Source organism: Cydia strobilella, chromosome 19, assembly GCF_947568885.1.
Source record: "Cydia strobilella chromosome 19, ilCydStro3.1, whole genome shotgun sequence".
NCBI classification, from domain to species: domain Eukaryota; kingdom Metazoa; phylum Arthropoda; class Insecta; order Lepidoptera; family Tortricidae; genus Cydia; species Cydia strobilella.
The window spans coordinates 8269853-8289044 of record NC_086059.1 but is presented as its reverse complement, the minus strand read 5'-3'; the positions used below and the strand labels follow the sequence as shown (position 1 = coordinate 8289044).

Below are 19192 nucleotides of genomic sequence, written 5' to 3'. Positions count from 1 at the left end.
AGAGAAGCATAACCATATTTGTGCAATAATGGTAATTTTTTATAAATAAAAAACATCTGTACAAACATGTCTCTAAAATCAGACAATCATTGATTTTATTATATTACTTAAAGTAAAAAGTATCACATTACCAACACAACGTTACATTAAGTATCAAATGTATTACGTTATCTGTTAACTGCCATTTCATGTGATGTTGAATAAAAATGTTCTATGTCTATGTCTACATTCAAATTTTAACTATGAGTCTCCCATCATACTTGAGAATAAGAGGTGTTATTTTCTTGACGTAATTCGTCAACACCTCGGATTCTTCGCCCAATTGAGTAACGTCTTTGGCGTTGGTGTTTAAAAACTGAAATCAATACAAATTAGTAATACAAGTGCGAAAAGTAAGTAATTTGCCAGGAATCGCTCGTTTCCTACTGAGTCAGAAGTTGGGGATTTCTTTTCACGTGAGTTTTCCCTTATATTAAAAAGTTTAAAAGTATCTATCACATTCAGCTTATAATTTTGAGTCGTCCGTCTACCGAGGAGGTGATAGTGGTGATTTTTTTGATGTAACTCGTCAAAGTCTCCCAATCTTTTGCAATGTTTATTACGTCTTTGGCGTTGGTGTTTAAATGCTGAAAACCAAATTAATAAAACACATTTATTCGAGACATTCTCATACATATACATAGCACATAGGCAGAAAAACCGGACAAGTGCGAGTTGGACTCGCCCGCCGAGGGTTCCGTACTTTTTAGTATTTGTTGTTGTAGCGGGAACAGAAATACATCATCTGTGAAAATTTCAACTGTATAGCTGTCACGGTTTATGAGATACAGCCTGGTGACAGACAGACAGACAGACAGACAGACAGACAGACGGACAGACGGACAGCGGAGTCTCAGTAATAGGGTCCCGTTTTTACCCTTTGGGTACGGAACCCTAAAAAAACAAACTCTACTCAGCAATCCTTTAAGGATTACTCGCGCTAGAATGTTCCGGGTCCCGTCCGACACTTCATTTTCTATAGTACGGCCTGGATCCGGACTGTTCTACACTGAGTCTTCCTTAATGCCACTATACAGACCGGCGCAGCGCTGGTCTTTGGTAGGGCCCATTCAGTGATACCATGATAGATAAATAACACCAATTCATTCTGCCTTTGCACCAATTCTGTAGGTACTAAAATGTCAGATCGCACGGACAAATTGCCTTTTTGGTACGGACGGCTAAGGAATGGAATGCGCTCCCGCCATCTGTATTCCCTGATCAATATGACCTCGGTCTCTTTAAAACAAGAGTGAATAGGCTGTTACTGAACCGGTGAGCTCCATCTTAGGCCCTGTCTTCACTTTCAATCAGGTGTGACTAGGGCCAATCGCCGATCAGTTTATAATATAAAAAAAAACGAACTTATTTTAGTATCGAGGATATAAACTAGGTTTAGGTTTTTATCCATTATAAACTTACCTCAGATTTGTCCTTCACAAATTGTGGCGTAATGCACTGGTATTCTTTTTCGTCTTCCATCGTTTTCCATTCATCCTCTTCTTTGACTAAAATTGAATCTATGGTTTTGCTAGTAATATTCACGGTTAGTTTAAAACCTGAAAAATATTGTTGAGAACAATGTCAATAAAATCAGAACTGCAAACGCAAAATATGGATGTGGTCGCAAAACTCGCAAATCACACACATAGAGTTAGACCAAGATACTGAAGTCTGCAGCGATTTTGATAGCCTAATAGACTGTGTAAGTGTTATTTTAAACGTCAAACTTCTATGAAACTATGACGTATAAATAACGCTCGCACAGTCTGTGCTATCATAATCGTTGCAGAGCTATCTTGGTCTAACTCTACACTTCTTATAGGTATTTATTCAAAAGTTTCAAAACCAATTCCCAGTATCAAACTTTGAAATTAAAATTGGTAAACTGCTATAATTTTGATGACATTGCAATGATAATTTCCTAAAATGGAGTTGTTCTGATGATGCAGTCGGACAGATATAACAGAATAAGGTAAGTGTTCCTGTCTCGTAATAATCAAACATAAAGGTATCTTATAGGGATTACAATAGTAACACTTACCTCCGACTTGTGGCAAATTAAATGGATTCTTTATCAACGATTCCCCCAGCTCCTGTTTTACAAATTTCCCTTGTATCGTGAATGACAGTATTGCACTGCCGAAAGGTAGCACGTTCATTATATCGCCTTGGGTTATGTCTGAAAGCATATAAACATATTTTGTAATCCAAACAATGGAATCATTTATTCAAAACTGTAATCTTATTTTTTTACTTCCTTGCTTGACTGCACAATCTTCATAAATACGTAGAACAGCGTAAAAATATCACCAGTATTTTTTTTAATAGTCGAAGTTGAAGTTGTCGATAACTCGATAGTGCCTATTACCAAAGATAGATATAACTCCGTAATAGATGGATACAGTCTAAGGAAAAATCACGAAAATTTGATTCTCGATCAGATGGCGCCACTAGCTTTGGCCTACTCTCGTATAGAGGGCGTTGACGGTTTCGTTTGTTATTTATAATTTTAACGCATATCCGTTAAAGAACATGGGTTAAAATCATATAAAAATAATTAATGCAAATAAAAAAATCATTTATCCATATTTAAATACATTTTAACGTATTTTTACAAATCTTTCTTTTTTAGTTTTAAAGTATGTCGATAGATGGCAGTGAATTTACAGTGGTTACAAAATTTACTATGACAGTACCGCTCTATCTTATTATATCCTCTTTGCTATTACTCACCCCCTTTGTCAATAAAAGTCCGTATCATTTTATTAAAAATAAGCGATATAGACGTCAGATTTGATGGAGCTTTCTGTCTTGCCTGTAATAAGAAACACGTACCTACGTATTATTTTTAAATTTCATAACAGAACTTAAGCAAAATAAAATATGGTCGACTTGAAATTAATTATTAAACCAGTCCATTGAATTAGAACCATATTAATTTTAATGGCGTAATATCAGCTCATTGGATTGTCTTGTTTATTAGCCTTGTATAAAAGAGCTGCATTTGTAAGTCGTTTAGGAGTACCAGTACGTTAAAAGACTCATTAACAATTGTCAACTTTATATCGAACATTAGTAGCTAAAATATATATTAAATATCATTATAAGATGATAAATATCATATAAGACGTTTTTAGCATAAAATATTTTTTTTAAAGTGAAAATAGTAAAACATCAGCGCTAAAAATTGAATTCTGAACAATAAAAATATCGGAATCAACTCACAATATCCAAGAAGGAATCCGCAATGATGTCTCCGAGAGCACACTCTTCCGTGCCACACATGCTTAATTCATCAGTGGCGGTGCCAATCACCCCGTTTATGGTCTTGTGAATCTGGTCAATGTAAGGTCTCATAAGTGCTTTTATGTTTAGATCTAAAAATAAAACAATAGGTAATTATTTCATTAAGCTTTCATTTAGTCTTATGTTTTCTTACAGCTGCATTGTGATTTAGCTCCCTATAAAAATAAAAATATAACAGGGGTTGTGGACAGACAATCCCAATCTTGTGTCATTATAAAAATAGCTCATTTGGATTTCTCATTTTCCTCACTTATATCACAACAGGGGAGTGCTCCGAGGAATTGTTCGGATTAATCCCTGCCGCTTCTTTTCGCCATCGCCCTACGCGACAACATTACCATCCTCACAACTTAGATGGTTGGCAGTCCTCAACTGTGCATTTCTCTAGAAACTTCCTGCCTCGCACAGCTAAACTGTGGAATGAACTGTCGCCTGCGGTATTTCCGGACCCATATGACCTTCAAACCTTCAAGAAAAGAGCGTACTCCCATCATAAAGGCCGGCAACGCACTTACAACCCCTCTGGTGTTGCGGGTCTCCATGGGCGGCGGTAATCGCTTACCATCAGGTGATCCGTCTGCTCGTTTGCCTCCTATTTCATTAAAAAAAAAATTTTTCATATTGTTCTTGGCTCATGGCATTATTACAAAAATTTTTTTTACACTGCACCATAGTATATGTGAGTTGTTTTCTTTTGTCCGTTACAGGTCAAACATTTTTGGGTAGCCCTGCTTATTTATGTTCTTTCACTGGCTTCACTGCAAATACCTTCAGGAATACTTCTGTCCAAAAATACTGGCTCGGCGTCAAAAGATACAATTTCCCCATTTGCGTCGAAATTGACACCAATATTTCCCAAATATTTGCTGTACGCTGAAGCTGTTACAACAAGAACCTGTAAAAACACAAAGGCATATTCACAAAGAAAAGATAAATTATGATCATCATCACCCTAAGCTAGGTTACTAGAACTTAGTGTTTCCCTAACACATTTTATGCCTTGGAACTCGATCTTCTAAAAATGAGTACTACCCAAACAAATAAAAATAAAATAATTCAGTCATATGTTACCAGTATGTTACACCGCAACCCCTAAATAGTTCTTTTTGGGCTTTCGTCTAGTCATTTTTGCGACACTACCAGGGTCTATGTCTAAATGTTATCATGTAATGTAAAAAAATCTTGGATGCAAATAAAGAAGTCCATCTCTAGAATGTGAAGTCCTTGGTTACAACATACCTTATGCCCCGGCCTATTGTCAGCTTCTTCGTATTCTGGGTAGCTGCCGGCCACCACTTCATGGCTGGGAGCAGTTCCATTCCAGAGCAGGCTGTGAGTATGTCCACCGACTATGATATCTACATTTTCGCCGACTGCTTTTGCCATTGCTCTGTAGGTAAAACATATATTTGTAGGGTACGTCCACTGATTCGTTGAGTTGACATAGTTGTGCCGGTCAGCTCCAGGGAGTCCGTTTATACACAGTAAAGCAGTGACTTTAGGGAAGAGCTGTACGAAGTCTACCTCACTTGTTGAAGCAGTACGACTGACTGGAAGCAATGTCAGATATTGCGGATCATACGGGCTAAAACAATGCCACTAACGGGAGCACACGCTCACATGCAAGTGGCTTACAGGGTTAAGCATTCCCGAAGCTACAAACGAAGGCAAATCGCAATTCACTCCAGAGCAACCGGCACAATAGTAAAAACCAGCCAGAAATCTATATCATCATCATCATCATATCAGCCAGAGGACGTCCACTGATGGACATAGGCCTCCCTCAAAGAGTGCCACAATGACCGGTCATGCGCTATCCGCATCCAGCGGACTCCCGCGACCTTTACCAGGTCATCAGTCCACCTTGTGGGGGGCCTTCCCACGCTGCGCCTTCCGGTACACGAATCTATATAGACATCCATTATTCGGAAGGCGGAAAATCGAGCAGGTTGTTGATCGAGCCTTGGTGAATAGAATAACGACCCTCAGTCATGTTATGAGTATATTTTGGCAATTATTAACAAAATAGTAAGATTACTAAAGATGATGAAAGCCTGGATTTATTTTATCTTTAAGATCGTTGCTTCACTTTTTTGGGGGTCTTCTAAAACGTCACGTCTTTAAGACGAAAGTGACACAATGACGTCACGATGTGCTGCCATTTTGTTAGAGCGTTTGCTTAGTAAAGTGCGGGTGCCAGACATTGACCATCATTTGTGTCTTTGTATTGCTTTAAGAAAATGGGTCCCATACAGACGTCTTAAAGACGAAAATGACACAATGACGTCACGATGTGCTGCCATTTTGTTACAGCGTTTGCTTATTAAAGTGCGGGTGCCAGACATTGACCATCATTTGTGTCTTTGTATTGCTTTAAGACAATGGGTCCCATACAGACATCTTAAAGACGAAAGTGACACAATGACGTCACGTTGGCTGCCATTTTGTTACAGCGTTTGCTTATTAAAGTGCGGGTGCCAGACATTGACCATCATTTGTGTCTTTGTATTGCTTTAAGACAATGGGTCCCATACAGACGTCTTAAAGACGAAAGTGACACAATGACGTCACGATGTGCTGCCATTTTGTTACAGCGTTTGCTTATTAAAGTGCGGGTGCCAGACATTGACCATCATTTGTGTCTTTGTATTGCTTTAAGACAATGGGTCCCATACAGACATTTGATCCTCAAAACAAACCTGATCGACTGATACCATAAAAAAATGTCAACTACCCAATTGTGGATTCATTTAATCTGGTCCGCTAAAATAGACTGGCTTACTTTTATTTAGATGATGCAATGTTAAATCGGCATAGTGGATTCATAGTATCAGGTTAACACTTTATAATATGCCAAAAAGTTAGTGTTAAAACCTTAACGGAGATAGAAGTTTGTACGAGAAACTTTCAGTAAGATACCCTGTGTTAATTAAAAACCTGTCAAGGATGCCATTTTCGCAAAGGCGATTCGCCAAGTATCACAAATTTACCTAGAAAATAAATCTACAGTAAGCAGAAACTATATCCCTCTGTAAAAATCTATTCACTCCTTTGCCACCGATGCTATTGCCTGTCTTCGGCATTATACTTTATAGCATGACATCTTTATTGGAATTTATGGCGCTAGGCTACTGTCTTTGCATTTAAATTGTCTTTAAGTCGAATATAAAATAAACTTCGATAGATGTGGATAAACCCGATAAGATCTTCCATCAAATCTGAACGGGATAATGGATGAGTAATCACAATCAAAATAGGTATGACGTTAAATGGTTTTAATATTATAAAATATAGTATAGATTTTATAACGGTCTATTTTTAACCGACTTCAAGATTTCAAAAGGAGGAGGTTATCAATACGGTTGTTTTTTTTTTAATGTTTGTTACTCCATAACTCCGTCATTTCTGGACCGATTTTGAAAATTCTTTTTTTGATTGTAAGTATATACATACAGATTGGTCCCGTTTTTGTCAAAACGCAGTTCTTATGATGGGATCTATGAGGAATCGAGGGAACTCCTCAAATGTTAAAGGCTTACATATAGTGATTTTAGTATTTTCATCAACAAATCAAGCACTTACATTTAAAAAAGTGACATTTGATGAAGTGGAACTGCTGATGATGATCAGAACGGAACTCTTCAATGACGCATAATTCACGTTTGGCGATTTGTCCTCTTCGTTATGTTTGTTAAGCAAGTTAGGTTTTCAAGAAACATTTTTGTCAAGCTCGAGTTCTGATGATGGGATCCATGAGGAATCGAGGGAACTCCTCAAATGTGAAAGGCATACATATAGTGATTTTTGTATTTTTATCAACAAATCCAGCATTTCCATTTTAAAAAGTGACATTTGATGAAGTGGAACTGCTGATGATGATCAGAATGGAACTCTTTAATGACGCATAGTTTACGTTTGGCGATTTGTCCTCTTCTTTATGTTTGTTAAGCAACTTAAGTTTTTAAGGCATATTTTTGTCAAGCTCGAGTTCTGATGATGAGACCCATGAGGAACCGAGGGAACTCCTCAAATGTGAAATGCATACATATTGTGATTTTTGTATTTTCATCAACAAATCCAGCATTTACATTTGAAAAAGTGACATTTGATTAAGTGGAACTGCTGATGATGATCAGAATGGAACTCTTCAATGACACATAGTTCACGTTTGGCGATTTGTTCTCTTCCTTATGGACCCAGACCCAAACTTGGACCCGGACTCGGACCCGGACCCGGGTCTGGACATGGACCCCAACTCGGATCCGGACCCGGACCGAACTCTGACCCAAACTTGGACCCGGACAGCCGGACACGGACCCGGACTCGGATCCGGACCCAGACCCGGACCCGGAATTGCTACTCGAAAAGTGGGTTAGGTTAGGTTAGAACTGTGACCCTTACAGAAACGAAATGCTATCAGAAAAGTAGGTTAGGTTATAGGTTAGGTTAGAACTGCGACCCTTACAAAAACGAAATGCTACTAGAAAAGTGGGTGGTTTTACCTCCTTTTCTACATTATTAGGCAATATTATAATAATTAGGCAATTAGGCAAAATTAGTCAAAAGATGGATTAGGATAATTACGCAAAATATGCTGTCTATTTCATTTCATTCTCTGGAATCTAAGAGTGCACCATCAACAATAAGTAAACTTTCAGCGGCATCCCCCATTGAAGTCGGTTTTTTTTTTCTTAAAAAATATGTAGTATAAATTTAAACAATCTTGGATGTTTTTAAACCCATTACGCACGATTATTTATAATATCTGCCGGTAGGTTTCACTCATACTTGGTGTTGTTACTTAACTGGCGTAGATATTTATGAAATTTATAGTTCAATATAAGCCAGGAAAAAAAACTTAATTATTGCATCTTGTTTTGTTAAAAATAACAGTTAAATGAGTTTTTCTTTTTTTGCCATTTGTTTTATGTGACCTTTTTTGCAACTTTTGTGTTATTTCTACTCAGAATCACGAGCTCTTTCGATCCTAATGAGATAAAACAATGTCCCAAGGTTTTTTCCTATTGTGTTACCATTTCCCCATATTATACTTTGTATGGCGGTAACAAAAAGGAAAGTTTGAAAAATGTATGGAAATTTTGGTACACTTTTTTTCTCCTATAAGGATGAAAAGGGCTCGTGAAAATAACACAAGTGGCAAAAAAGGTCTCATAAAAAAATGGTAAAAAAAAGAAACGCTCAAATAACAATGATATCTGCAATCCCAAGAACGCACGGCCGCCACCCCAGTGCTCTGCGAGCTGCGTTCGGATAAGGACCTAAACTCTAAGGACATGTTAAGGAGATACTCACTTGTCAACGTAAAGTCCACAATGGGATAACACGATGATAATATCAACTCCTTGTTCAGTCAACAGCTTGGCTTCCTTCTGCACTATAGGTAGAGGGTCCAGAAATTTAACGCCTTCCGGGCTTGATAGGTCCTACGAGTAAAGAATCATAATAGGCGTCTTAACTATGGTTCATTCTTAATTAATTTATAGCGGATAGTTGTTGTTCTAAGAGATTATATGCAGAGTATTCCACTTCGGCCTCTCACGGATGCTTTTACATACTTCTAGTATCGCTAAAATTCTCCTGAGGAGCTATAGATGATTATTAAATGATGATGATGTTGATGATTATGATTATTTAATTTTAATTTAATTTATAGAATAGATGAATGTATCTGCATACCAGCAGACGGGCCACTCGTTTTCTATCATCCATACTATACTAATATTATAAATGCGAAAGTCTGTCTGTCTGTCTGTCTGTCTTTCTGTCTGTGTGTTCCCTCTTCACGCTTAAACCGCTGAATCGATTTAGATGAAATTTGGCATAGAGATAGGTTGAGTCCTTGAGAAGGACATAGGATAGTTTTTATCCCGAATGTCATCCCTTAAGAAAGTAAAAAGCGGGGTGGAATTGAGATAATTAATGAAGTCCCTGCTAATTTGTGTGCATAATGTGCTTAAAATTAAATGATTGCTATGAAAATTTTTCCAGGCGCTACACTTACTTTAGCTGCTGCTAAGTCCACGCAGACGAAGTCGCGGGCAAAAGCTAGTTGTAAATAAAATAAAAACATAAATTCCCGCTGTGTCGAATTGCTTCGTTTTCGTCGCTCAGCTATTGAACTATTATTACTAACGTATAGAACCGGCACAGAGAACTAGTATTTTGCGCCATGAGTTGCTGCCGTTTTGGCATCAAACCATAGAAGCGGAGCGTGAATCTCGCGAGCTAAACGCGTAAGCGCCATGAATTTTACGGCGCTTACGACGTTTTGGTCGAGAGGTACAGGTTGTGATTGTGACAATTTCATTGTTTGCTCAGCAGAACAAATTGGGTTATGCTTATAGTTTTTTTATGACGTTGTATGACGTTTTTTTGACTCTGACATCTACGTATACGACTATCGAATAGTAATGTTGCGTATAAATAGAGTAACTAAAGTAGTAAAATAAATGTTATCTACATAATATATAGTAAGTATAAAACTATAAACGGAAAATATATGTGCCATTCTTAGACAAAAGGGTACTTATTGTCGGTTGTCAATTAGGCGCTATTTCCATAATAGCTTCTTTCCATTTGAAATCAACCTTATCGACAACCGATAATGTGGTATCTTTTGGTTGAAGACGTCACATATAGTATGCTATAGGTACTACTACAGATAAAGTAACCAAGCCCTCCAGTGGTGCATCACTTTTTCTTTAGTACCTGCATAACATCTATTATCGGTATATAATTTATGTAATATATAGTTTCACCGATTATTAAAACTTTATTAAAATTGTAGTCCACCTCATTGTACCTTACATATAAAAAAAAGGCTTAGGTACTCTATTAAGAACAGATTTTTGTTAAAATTAGTTTTATATACTTAATTTCTTTCTATTTTTAGTTATTTTGAAGAAATATTAGTTTTAAGCCACAGCCATTGCTTTTATATACCTATACATTCTGTTACCACCTACGGGAGAGCGGTGTCTCTTGACACAAGTGTCATTGTACACTTAAAAAGAGACACCTGCTCAGTAAAATTACGTTTGTTTGTGCGAACTCAATAAACATTTTTTTTATTATAGTAAGTAGTGTCTTTTAAATATAAATCAAAATAGTTACTAACTTACTAATGGATAGAATCAGGCGTTACTTTGCGGAAATCCATATTAATTAATACCAAAATATTACTTTGCTAATCCGTAATATACTCGTTTCGTTGCCGGGCGTCAGACCGTCAACATCTACTGAGGATGCCTCGTAGAGAGGCGAAACACGTGTCGAGTATTTTTCTTTTGGTGGTGGTTTGTTATTATTTGCGTATTTATTATTGCGGTGGGAGGGTGGAAATGGAAACATTAGTTGCGTGTACGCAAGTAAGTATAACGGATTAGCACTGATTGACTATCACCTAGCACGTTATATTTTCCCAGATTAGCAAAGTAATATTTTGGTATTAATTACTTTTACTTTTTATATACAATCAAGCATACGGCCCGCCTGATGGTAAGCACTTACCGTAGCCTATGGACGCCTGCAACACCAGAGATATTACACGCGCGTTGCCGACCCTTTAAAAACCTGTACACTCCTTTTTTGAAGAACCCCATACTGTAGCCCCTCGGGAAAACCTCGGCAGGGAGCTCATTCCACAGCCGAAGCGTCTGCGGGAGGAAATTCCTCTTAAACCGCACAGTACGCGACCATTTAGGTGCTAGGGTTTGAGGATGAACACCCTGCCGATGGCGAGCGGTGCGGTGATAGAAAGCGGCCGTTGGCATTATGTCAAACAATTTACAAGCCCATTGTACAAGCGGTTACTAATTAAATTATTTAAAATTTACTTTGGTATCCGGCGTAGTAACCCCAATGATGCCGATCTTTCTTCCTTTCCTCTCCAGCACCACATGAGGCTGGAACAAGCCCTGTAGAGAAGGTTCCCGAGTGATGTCTAAGTTGGCAACGACCACTGGGTCCTTGAGTGCTTTCAGGTACGGTACCAGGCCTGCTACCCCATCGTCGAACTCGTGGTTTCCAACAGTCTGAAAATAAACAAATATAGAAGTTAACTGATATTTATTAGTGTAAGTCTCTTATGGTCCAAAATAAATATGTTGAAATGTTGTGGAGTCTAGTTAATCGTTGCTTCATTCAGAATTGCACCGACGTGTTTGGACATTACCATATTCAATGGGCATGGCCATATATCACAATGAAATAATTGATTGTGTAAGATGTGTAAAGAAAGTCTAATCGAGTAAAATAACCCATATATAAATTCCATTTTTGTTCGCTGCCGCTGGGCGCCGGCCGCCGCCCGCGCGGCTAGCGCATGCTGCGCGCGGAGCCGCTGCCGGGGACGCGGTCAGAAAATTCACTCCTTCACAAAAGTCAGATTTAGGTATAAAATTATACCTATACCCGCCGCCTGCAAGCAAAATTGAAACTAATAACCGCACACGAACCGTGAATCTTCTTTGCGCGCCGCAGTTTTATGACCGAGCTGAGAGTGTCGGCACGGGGTTGTCACTTGACAAGTTTTTGTACCTATACCTACTGATTTATTATTTTTAAGATAAATATGATGGAATTACAAACGTTGATTCTGTAAACATATTTTTTTTATCCGGAGAGTGTGTCTGATTCTCACGGAAGTAGGTATGCCACAGAAGTACTTATTTGACGCGGTGCGCGCAACATTGCGGAACGAACGTGTACATAATGTATGCCACATTCACTAAATATATTATATATTTCAGTATTTTCTTAGATGTTTGAGAAAAGCACTATGTATAGTATGTATACCTCGGTGGAAACAGACATTTTCTGACTCGGACCTTTTACCAGGCCTCGGCAAGCCACGGCCTGGCATCTAGGTACCTCGTCAGAAAATGCCTTTCTTTCTATCCCTCGGCAACAATGTACTATTACGATACAAGTGTGGAGAATTGACCAGTAACAATGTGCTAACCAATACAATTTTATTAGTTCGACTGTAAAGGGTGTAGATATGTATGATGCATACATATATATGATCAAATGAATCCATTCAACCTAGAACTCTATTCATAGAGCACCGTTATTATGTCACGTGTAAATTGATCTCTTAGCCGTAGTATGCGATTACGCAAATGTTGCCGTGACAAAGACCGGTCATTAATGTTCATTGTCCGGTTATATACGGCGACAGAATTAATGTAAAATAAATGACAAATTTAATTTTTACGCGATTATCACTTTACCTGCGAAAAAATACATCATTTCGATCACGTGTAATGAAACCAGACTAAATATGTGAGCTATAAAACAAAGTCGCTTCCCTGTCTGGATGGATGTCTGTCCCTATGTGTGCTTAGATCTTTAAAACTACGCAACGGATTTTGATGCGGTTTTTTAATAGATAGGTAGAGTGATTCAAGAGGAAGGTTTGACCTGACCTGTATCTGACGATTAATATGATAATTTCATCCCGGCTTTTTGCCACGGCTCATGGGAGCCTGGGGTCCGCTTGGCAACTTATCCCGAGAATTGGCGTAGGCACTAGTTTTTACGAAAGCTACTGTCATCTGACCATTCAACCCAGAGGTAAAACTAGGCCTTGTTGGGATTAGTACGGTTTCCTCACGATGTTTTCCTTCACCGAAATACGACTGGTACATACGACTGGTGATATTTCATACATAAGTAAGTGCCCCTGGGACAATTTATCTCAACAATTATTATCTGCTTTTTTATGGATAGACAGGCGTCCGCTTTTTATGCCATTACCCAACATGTAATCACCTAATAGGCTAGTTAAATTTTAGATTCCATCATCTGTAAATAATTAGTCCTTACACCCTGGCGATTGATACTTCTGCGTGCGTTCTATGACATGGGCAAGAGCAGGGTCCCTAACCAAGACGACAGTTGATGATATTCATGATAGAAAACGCAAATCGAAACTTAAACAGTTAAACACTGCCAGCCTAGCCCAGGTGACAATCGCTATCGCTACGACAACGAAACGCTTTGTATCTCTCTATCACTCTTCCATATTAGTGCGACAGTAACGAGCGTAAGCGATTTCCATGTTGGCTACGCGGCCTTTCAAATACTGTCCGCGCGCCAATTCCGTGCATTCGGAGGTCGAGGAAGTGGGAGGGTGTGCGCCGCGCCCGTACGTACAAAATGACAATACTCTGTCATGACGCCTAACATTCCTAACATTCCTCAGCCGTGCACGGAATTCGCGCGCGGACAGTAGTCATGTGACTTACCGTAGCATTTGTCATCCCGCATCCCGCATACATTTTTTCTATTCTTTTGGCGTTTGTCGATGTACGAATGTCATCTTGGCTAGGCTCCCAGCATTCGCTCGGTATAGCTCTCACATTTAATTTAATCGTATACGCGCTGGCTTCGGCTCCGCGTACGAGAAAAACCGATTAGACTCGCCCACCGAGGGTTCCGTACTTTTTAGTATTTCGTGTTATAGCGGCAACAGAAATACATCATCTGTGAAAATTTCAACTATCCAATCACGGTTCATGAGATAAAGCCTGGTGACAGACAGACGGACAGATAGACGGACAGACAGACGGACAGATGGACAGGTCTTAGTAATAGGGTCCTGTTTTTATCCTTTGGGTACGGAACCCTAAAAACATACAAATCCATATACTTACATGTGCATCATTAGGCAGCATATTGATAAAGGTGGACATCACTTTATCCTTCATCAGAGTGTACCAGTAGGTGCCTTGGAAGTCGTCTCCAGCATTCAAGACAAGGGCATCGGGTTTCTGGCTTATTATATGTTTGATCTCGTAAAAGAGTCTTGCGAACCCGCCTAGGCAACCTGTGTCGTTCGTTTTGCATACTGTATCCTTTACTGACGTCTCTTCGAATCTGGAAATTATTTTTTACATAATGTCATGATTTATTAATGTTAACATTTAACAGTTAAATAATAATTCTACTGTGTCAACATTAGTACGTTACCCCGATTAATACAGGGGCAGCTGGGAAAGTAACATTATACTGTTGGCAACACGGTAGTTTTAGCAAATGGTGGGGCACGGAGTAACGGGGACAGACTCGTTCAGAACTTGGGTTGAGGCGGTCAAAGAGGACGCATCGCAAAGGACTGGTCAAGTCAGAGTACCTGTAAGTACCTCCATTGTTGTGTCGGTAATAATTTAGAGTAACCATGCAAGAAGCTTCACAATATTTAATATAAACTGGAACATTTAGGCCATTCGTACATAATTGTATAATATGTATGACATGTGCCATAAAGTTTAAATAAATAATTCGTTTTTTAGGGTTTCGTACCCAAAGGGTAAAATTGGGACCCTATTACTAACTCCGCTGTCCGTCTGTCCGTCTGTCTGTCACCAGGCTGTTTCTCATGAACCGTGATAGCTAGACAGTTGAAATTTTCACAGATAACGTATTTCTGTTGCCGCTATAACATCAAATACTAAAAAGTATCGAACCCTCGGTGGGCGAGTTCGACTCGCACTTGGCCTATTTTTTCTTTAGTATAGACATCTACTGTTGCCCGCGGCATATAATCTGTCCCGCGACTTCGTATGCGTGGATTTGTATGTTGGTGGTTATATATTCTAAATGAGAGAACATTATGCAGCAAAAGATATCAGTAATTCAGTAGGGACGGTTAATAATTATAAAAGGCATGAAATTTGTCTGTCACAAACTACGAAGTTTCAAGCCCCTAACTGAAAAAAATTGTTTTCGATATAATCCCTCTTAACCCTTTTAGAAGATTTGTATTTAAATAAGATAATAATAATAAATAAATAAATAAATAATTCATAGAAGATATAGAGAAAACTAGATTAAACTATTTAAGAAAATATAACAGATAGGTATCTATATCCCCTGAATCCTCGTAGCTTGCACGTGGAAAATGTATAATTCACGATGAATTATGACCTCATAAATTATACAGATTATGTAGTCGTACGTATTATGTGAAAAACGAATATCCAAAAATGCTGATTAGGTACTATTTTAATCTATATAATTTATGCTAGTCTTTTACGTAAAAAAGGATAGTTCAGTATTAATTGGTAAATGTCGCTCGCAGGAGCAGGAACATAAAACACGTGAACAATGGTCTTCATTTTTAGGGTTCCGTACCCAAAGGGTATAAACGTGACCCTATTATTAAGACTCCGCTGTCTGTCTGTTTGTCCGTCTGTCACCAGGCTGTATTTCATGAACAGAATATGATGTATTTCTGTTGTCGCTATAACAACAAATACTAAAAACAAAAAAAAAAAAATATGTAAGTGGGGCTCACATACGCAACAAACGTGATTTTTTTGCGTAATGGCACGGGTGACGGAACCCTTCGTGCGCGATTCCGACTCGCACTTGGCCAGTTTTTTTTAAAATGTGGTTATTCTATCTAGTCGAAGAACCCTGGCCTGAATGTATCGCGTACATATCAAATGTGTTTGTCTATAATTAAAACCTAGAATAATCTTTAGTTACAAGCTATTAATAAAACCAATTGAAAAACGTTTGATCAGAGGTACAAAATGACGAAACCCTTTAAAGAATAACTTTTATAAATATGACCATAAAGTTTAAATTCGTTTACAGAATTCCCTTCACTTTTCTCAAACGCTTTGCAAAAATACAATGCACATTGTTTAGGCGCCTAAATTATATCTCTTTTTGTCATTCAAATAGCAACTTTGACTACATTTATTAAGGTTCAGATTTCCTTCAAACCGAATCTAGTCATGTGACACTGGTCGACTTGAATATATTATTAGCGTTAAGAATGTATTTTATAAGGCTCGTGAAATAATTGATTAGCGACCTTAACTTTAAAGGCACAAAGTCATAGTTGGCGTCCTAATGTAAATTTTTGCATGTCAGCGATCACAAAATACGTTACTTTCTCTAATATTTTGAAGGTAAATATGATTAAGTAGGTCCAAAACTTCTTGGACTAAACAGACTTATAGGATGGGGCGTGTACTGTACTGTACTGTACATATTAATGGGATTTATTTATCGGGTAACGTTATTCAACGTATACATTTTATGACTGTAAGTTACTTTTATTTTCATAATTGTACTTGTTCTCATTAATATTTATACAATTATAGAGTCATTGCGCTAATTTCCGTCCATGCTCTAGTTTTCGTTCACTTGACGAATTAGCAAATAATTATATTTCATTTTTAATTGATACTTGCAAAATATCATTTTTATGTATATATATATATATATATATATATATATATATGTATATATTGATTAGATATTAAGGATTGCAATAAGTCCATATAAAATTTCGTCAAAGTGGACGAAAACTAGAGCTCTCCGCATGGGAAGTGTAGGCATAGGCATTTTTTTTAAATTATAACTAGTTTTCATTTTCATATAGGAAGATAAGATAAAATATTGAGGCCTAATAAAAAAATTACAGTGTAGGTACGAAGCAAATTTTCAATTTCGATTAGTACCTATGAGAAACGATTGCTTTGTTTTATTATAGGTATATATGTACATATTATGGTGGTTCAACTTGATAAGTTCAATAAGCATCGTTATTTCGCTACGTAAACTTGTTTTTTATAGTTAAATTATATTAGTTGGTAGTAAAATATACTAATCTAATCCGAACGGTTAATACTATAAAATTAATAAGTAAGTAACAACCTACTTATTAATTTTATAGTATCACATTTTACTTCACATTTTAGTAAGTGCAAAAATTGTCCTGTTGTTTTGGTTTTAAAAGTGACCCAAGTGACCGTAACCATGGCAACAAGTGTCGAGAAAAAGTTGATTCCCCCACTTTCAACTCGTTCGCGTGGATTACGTAGTTGACGTTGACACACAGGTTACTTTATCTGTTATTTAGTTAGTTTTCCTTTCCTTATAATATATTTTCCCTTGAATGTCTGAAGATACTTTAACGCAACCTTGCAGTTGCATGCAATTGAATGTTACCTTACCTTGCGTGAAAATCGTTGTAATGCACTATATCTAGTCTAAATGTATTGTTTCGTAACACTCCTCCTATCACGGCTCCAAAAATTGGACACAAAAACAAAACACTACTCAAAACTTTCATTTTGTCGTCACAAAAAACCTTTAATGAAATAAATTAAATTGTCATTTTTTAAAATAAATAATTATAAATATATATACGTCCAACTGAGCGGGTCCGTTAAGTAATACTAAGCGATATCAACTACCTACTATCAATTTAAAGTCAATGCAATTTTAGTAGGAATGATCATTACACAATGGCGAAACTATGGTCATGCGACTCGCTACTCTATTGTGTTGTATCAAGGTCGCGTTTGTAACGGAAAAGGCGCGTAGGTACAATACAAAATTTGTTAAGCATGTTGAGATAATTTGGTTTGTTTATGTTTTAAATTTTTAAAACGAACAATAATTAAGACATTGAACTAGTCTTTTAAGCAATTAAATTCTATTGACGTAGGAAGTCTAACTTTCACTAGAATGATTTTGTAGAAAAGGCAACATCGACTTTCATAAAAGATACATAGGTGACACGTATTCTTTAGCGAAGAAAAGATCGTTACAAACGAGATATTATAAATGATTATAAAGTATACTATGTAATATGTAGGTAATTATTAGGTGACAACATTTCGAACATTAGATGTAGTGAGTATTTGAAAATATTTTGAGAAATAGGTACTTAAGGTAAAATTATTTAAGTAATCATATTATTATTCAATTAAAAGTAAAACTAACTAAGAATAACAACTTATAAATAATACAAATTAAAAAACAAAACTACTCTTAATTAAAAAAACATTTAAATAAGGCCCCCGCGGCATTGTGCCAAAGATGCTGGCAGCATTCCCTCGCTGAATGGCAATACTTATGCGCTGCGAGAGAAAGCCGCCAGCTCTCTGTCTGGTCACCGGTTGCATCGACGAGCTTTTTGCTAAGTTTTAAGTAATAAAAATAAATCGTAAGTAATAAAAAGGCCGTGAATGCTTAATTTATTTTAGGAACTGACTATCCTATTTAGGCACTTACTTGTTACATTATAAGCGTAACCTTGAAACCGTTTTCTAAATTTAACTCGATACTTATAGCTATATTGATTTGACACCATTTCTATAAATATATGTGTACCTATTGATTTTATTTCGATTGCAATTGTATTTTGATAGACGGATTCAAATAAATATACTTTCCACGTTTGAAATTTGTAATAAGTAGACTACACATGCGCATGCGCTAAAATGTTGGGTTACTTTAATGTATTAGAACGCGCACCTGTACGTGCACGTCCATGCACACACTTCCGGTGTGCAAGCCTGTAAATTTTGCACTTATTATTTAATGCACTAAAATGTTGGGGCCGTGCACGCACACGTCACGCAAGCGGTGTGCCGTCGTCTCTCATGACTTTCATGAGGATCTGTGTATTAGAACGCGCACGTGTACGTGCACGTCCATGCACATACTTCCGGTGTGCAAGCCTGTAAATTTTGCAGACTTATTATTTAATGCACTAAAATGTTGGGGCCGTGCACGCACACGTCACGCAAGCGGTGTGCCGTCGTCTCTCATGACTTTCATGAGGATCTGTGTATTAGAACGCGCACGTGTACGTGCACGTCCATGCACATACTTCCGGTGTGCAGGCCTGTAAAGTTTGCAGACTTATTATTTAATGCACTAAAATGTTGGGGCCGTGCACGCACACGTTACGCAAGCGGTGTACCGTCGTCTCTCATGACTCTCATGAGAATCTGTGTATTAGAACGCGCACGTGTACGTGCACGTCCATGCACATACTTCCGGTGTGCAA

General features: G+C 37.6%; 1 protein-coding gene and 1 long non-coding RNA gene across 3 annotated transcripts in view; both read right to left on the bottom strand.

Annotated features, from left to right (window-relative positions):
* Positions 1 to 19192, bottom strand: part of LOC134750165 (uncharacterized) — a 169429-nt gene that overhangs the window by 70081 nt on the left and 80156 nt on the right. The window lies entirely within an intron of this gene.
* On the bottom strand, positions 58 to 17556 carry LOC134750124 (apyrase-like). Of its 2 annotated transcripts, none has more exons than XM_063685234.1 (11): positions 17346 to 17556; positions 14028 to 14250; positions 11205 to 11402; positions 8662 to 8792; positions 4588 to 4738; positions 4117 to 4243; positions 3268 to 3419; positions 2776 to 2857; positions 2084 to 2221; positions 1462 to 1598; positions 58 to 355 (listed from the first exon to the last, which is right to left on the bottom strand). In XM_063685234.1, the coding sequence occupies exons 1-11, from the start codon at positions 17462 to 17464 to the stop codon at positions 230 to 232; spliced, it is 1584 nt and encodes a 527-aa protein (XP_063541304.1). In that variant the 5' UTR covers positions 17465 to 17556; the 3' UTR covers positions 58 to 229. The 2 variants fall into 2 exon arrangements, with proteins under 2 accessions (XP_063541304.1, XP_063541303.1); XM_063685233.1 differs by having other exon boundaries at positions 58 to 626; positions 17346 to 17555.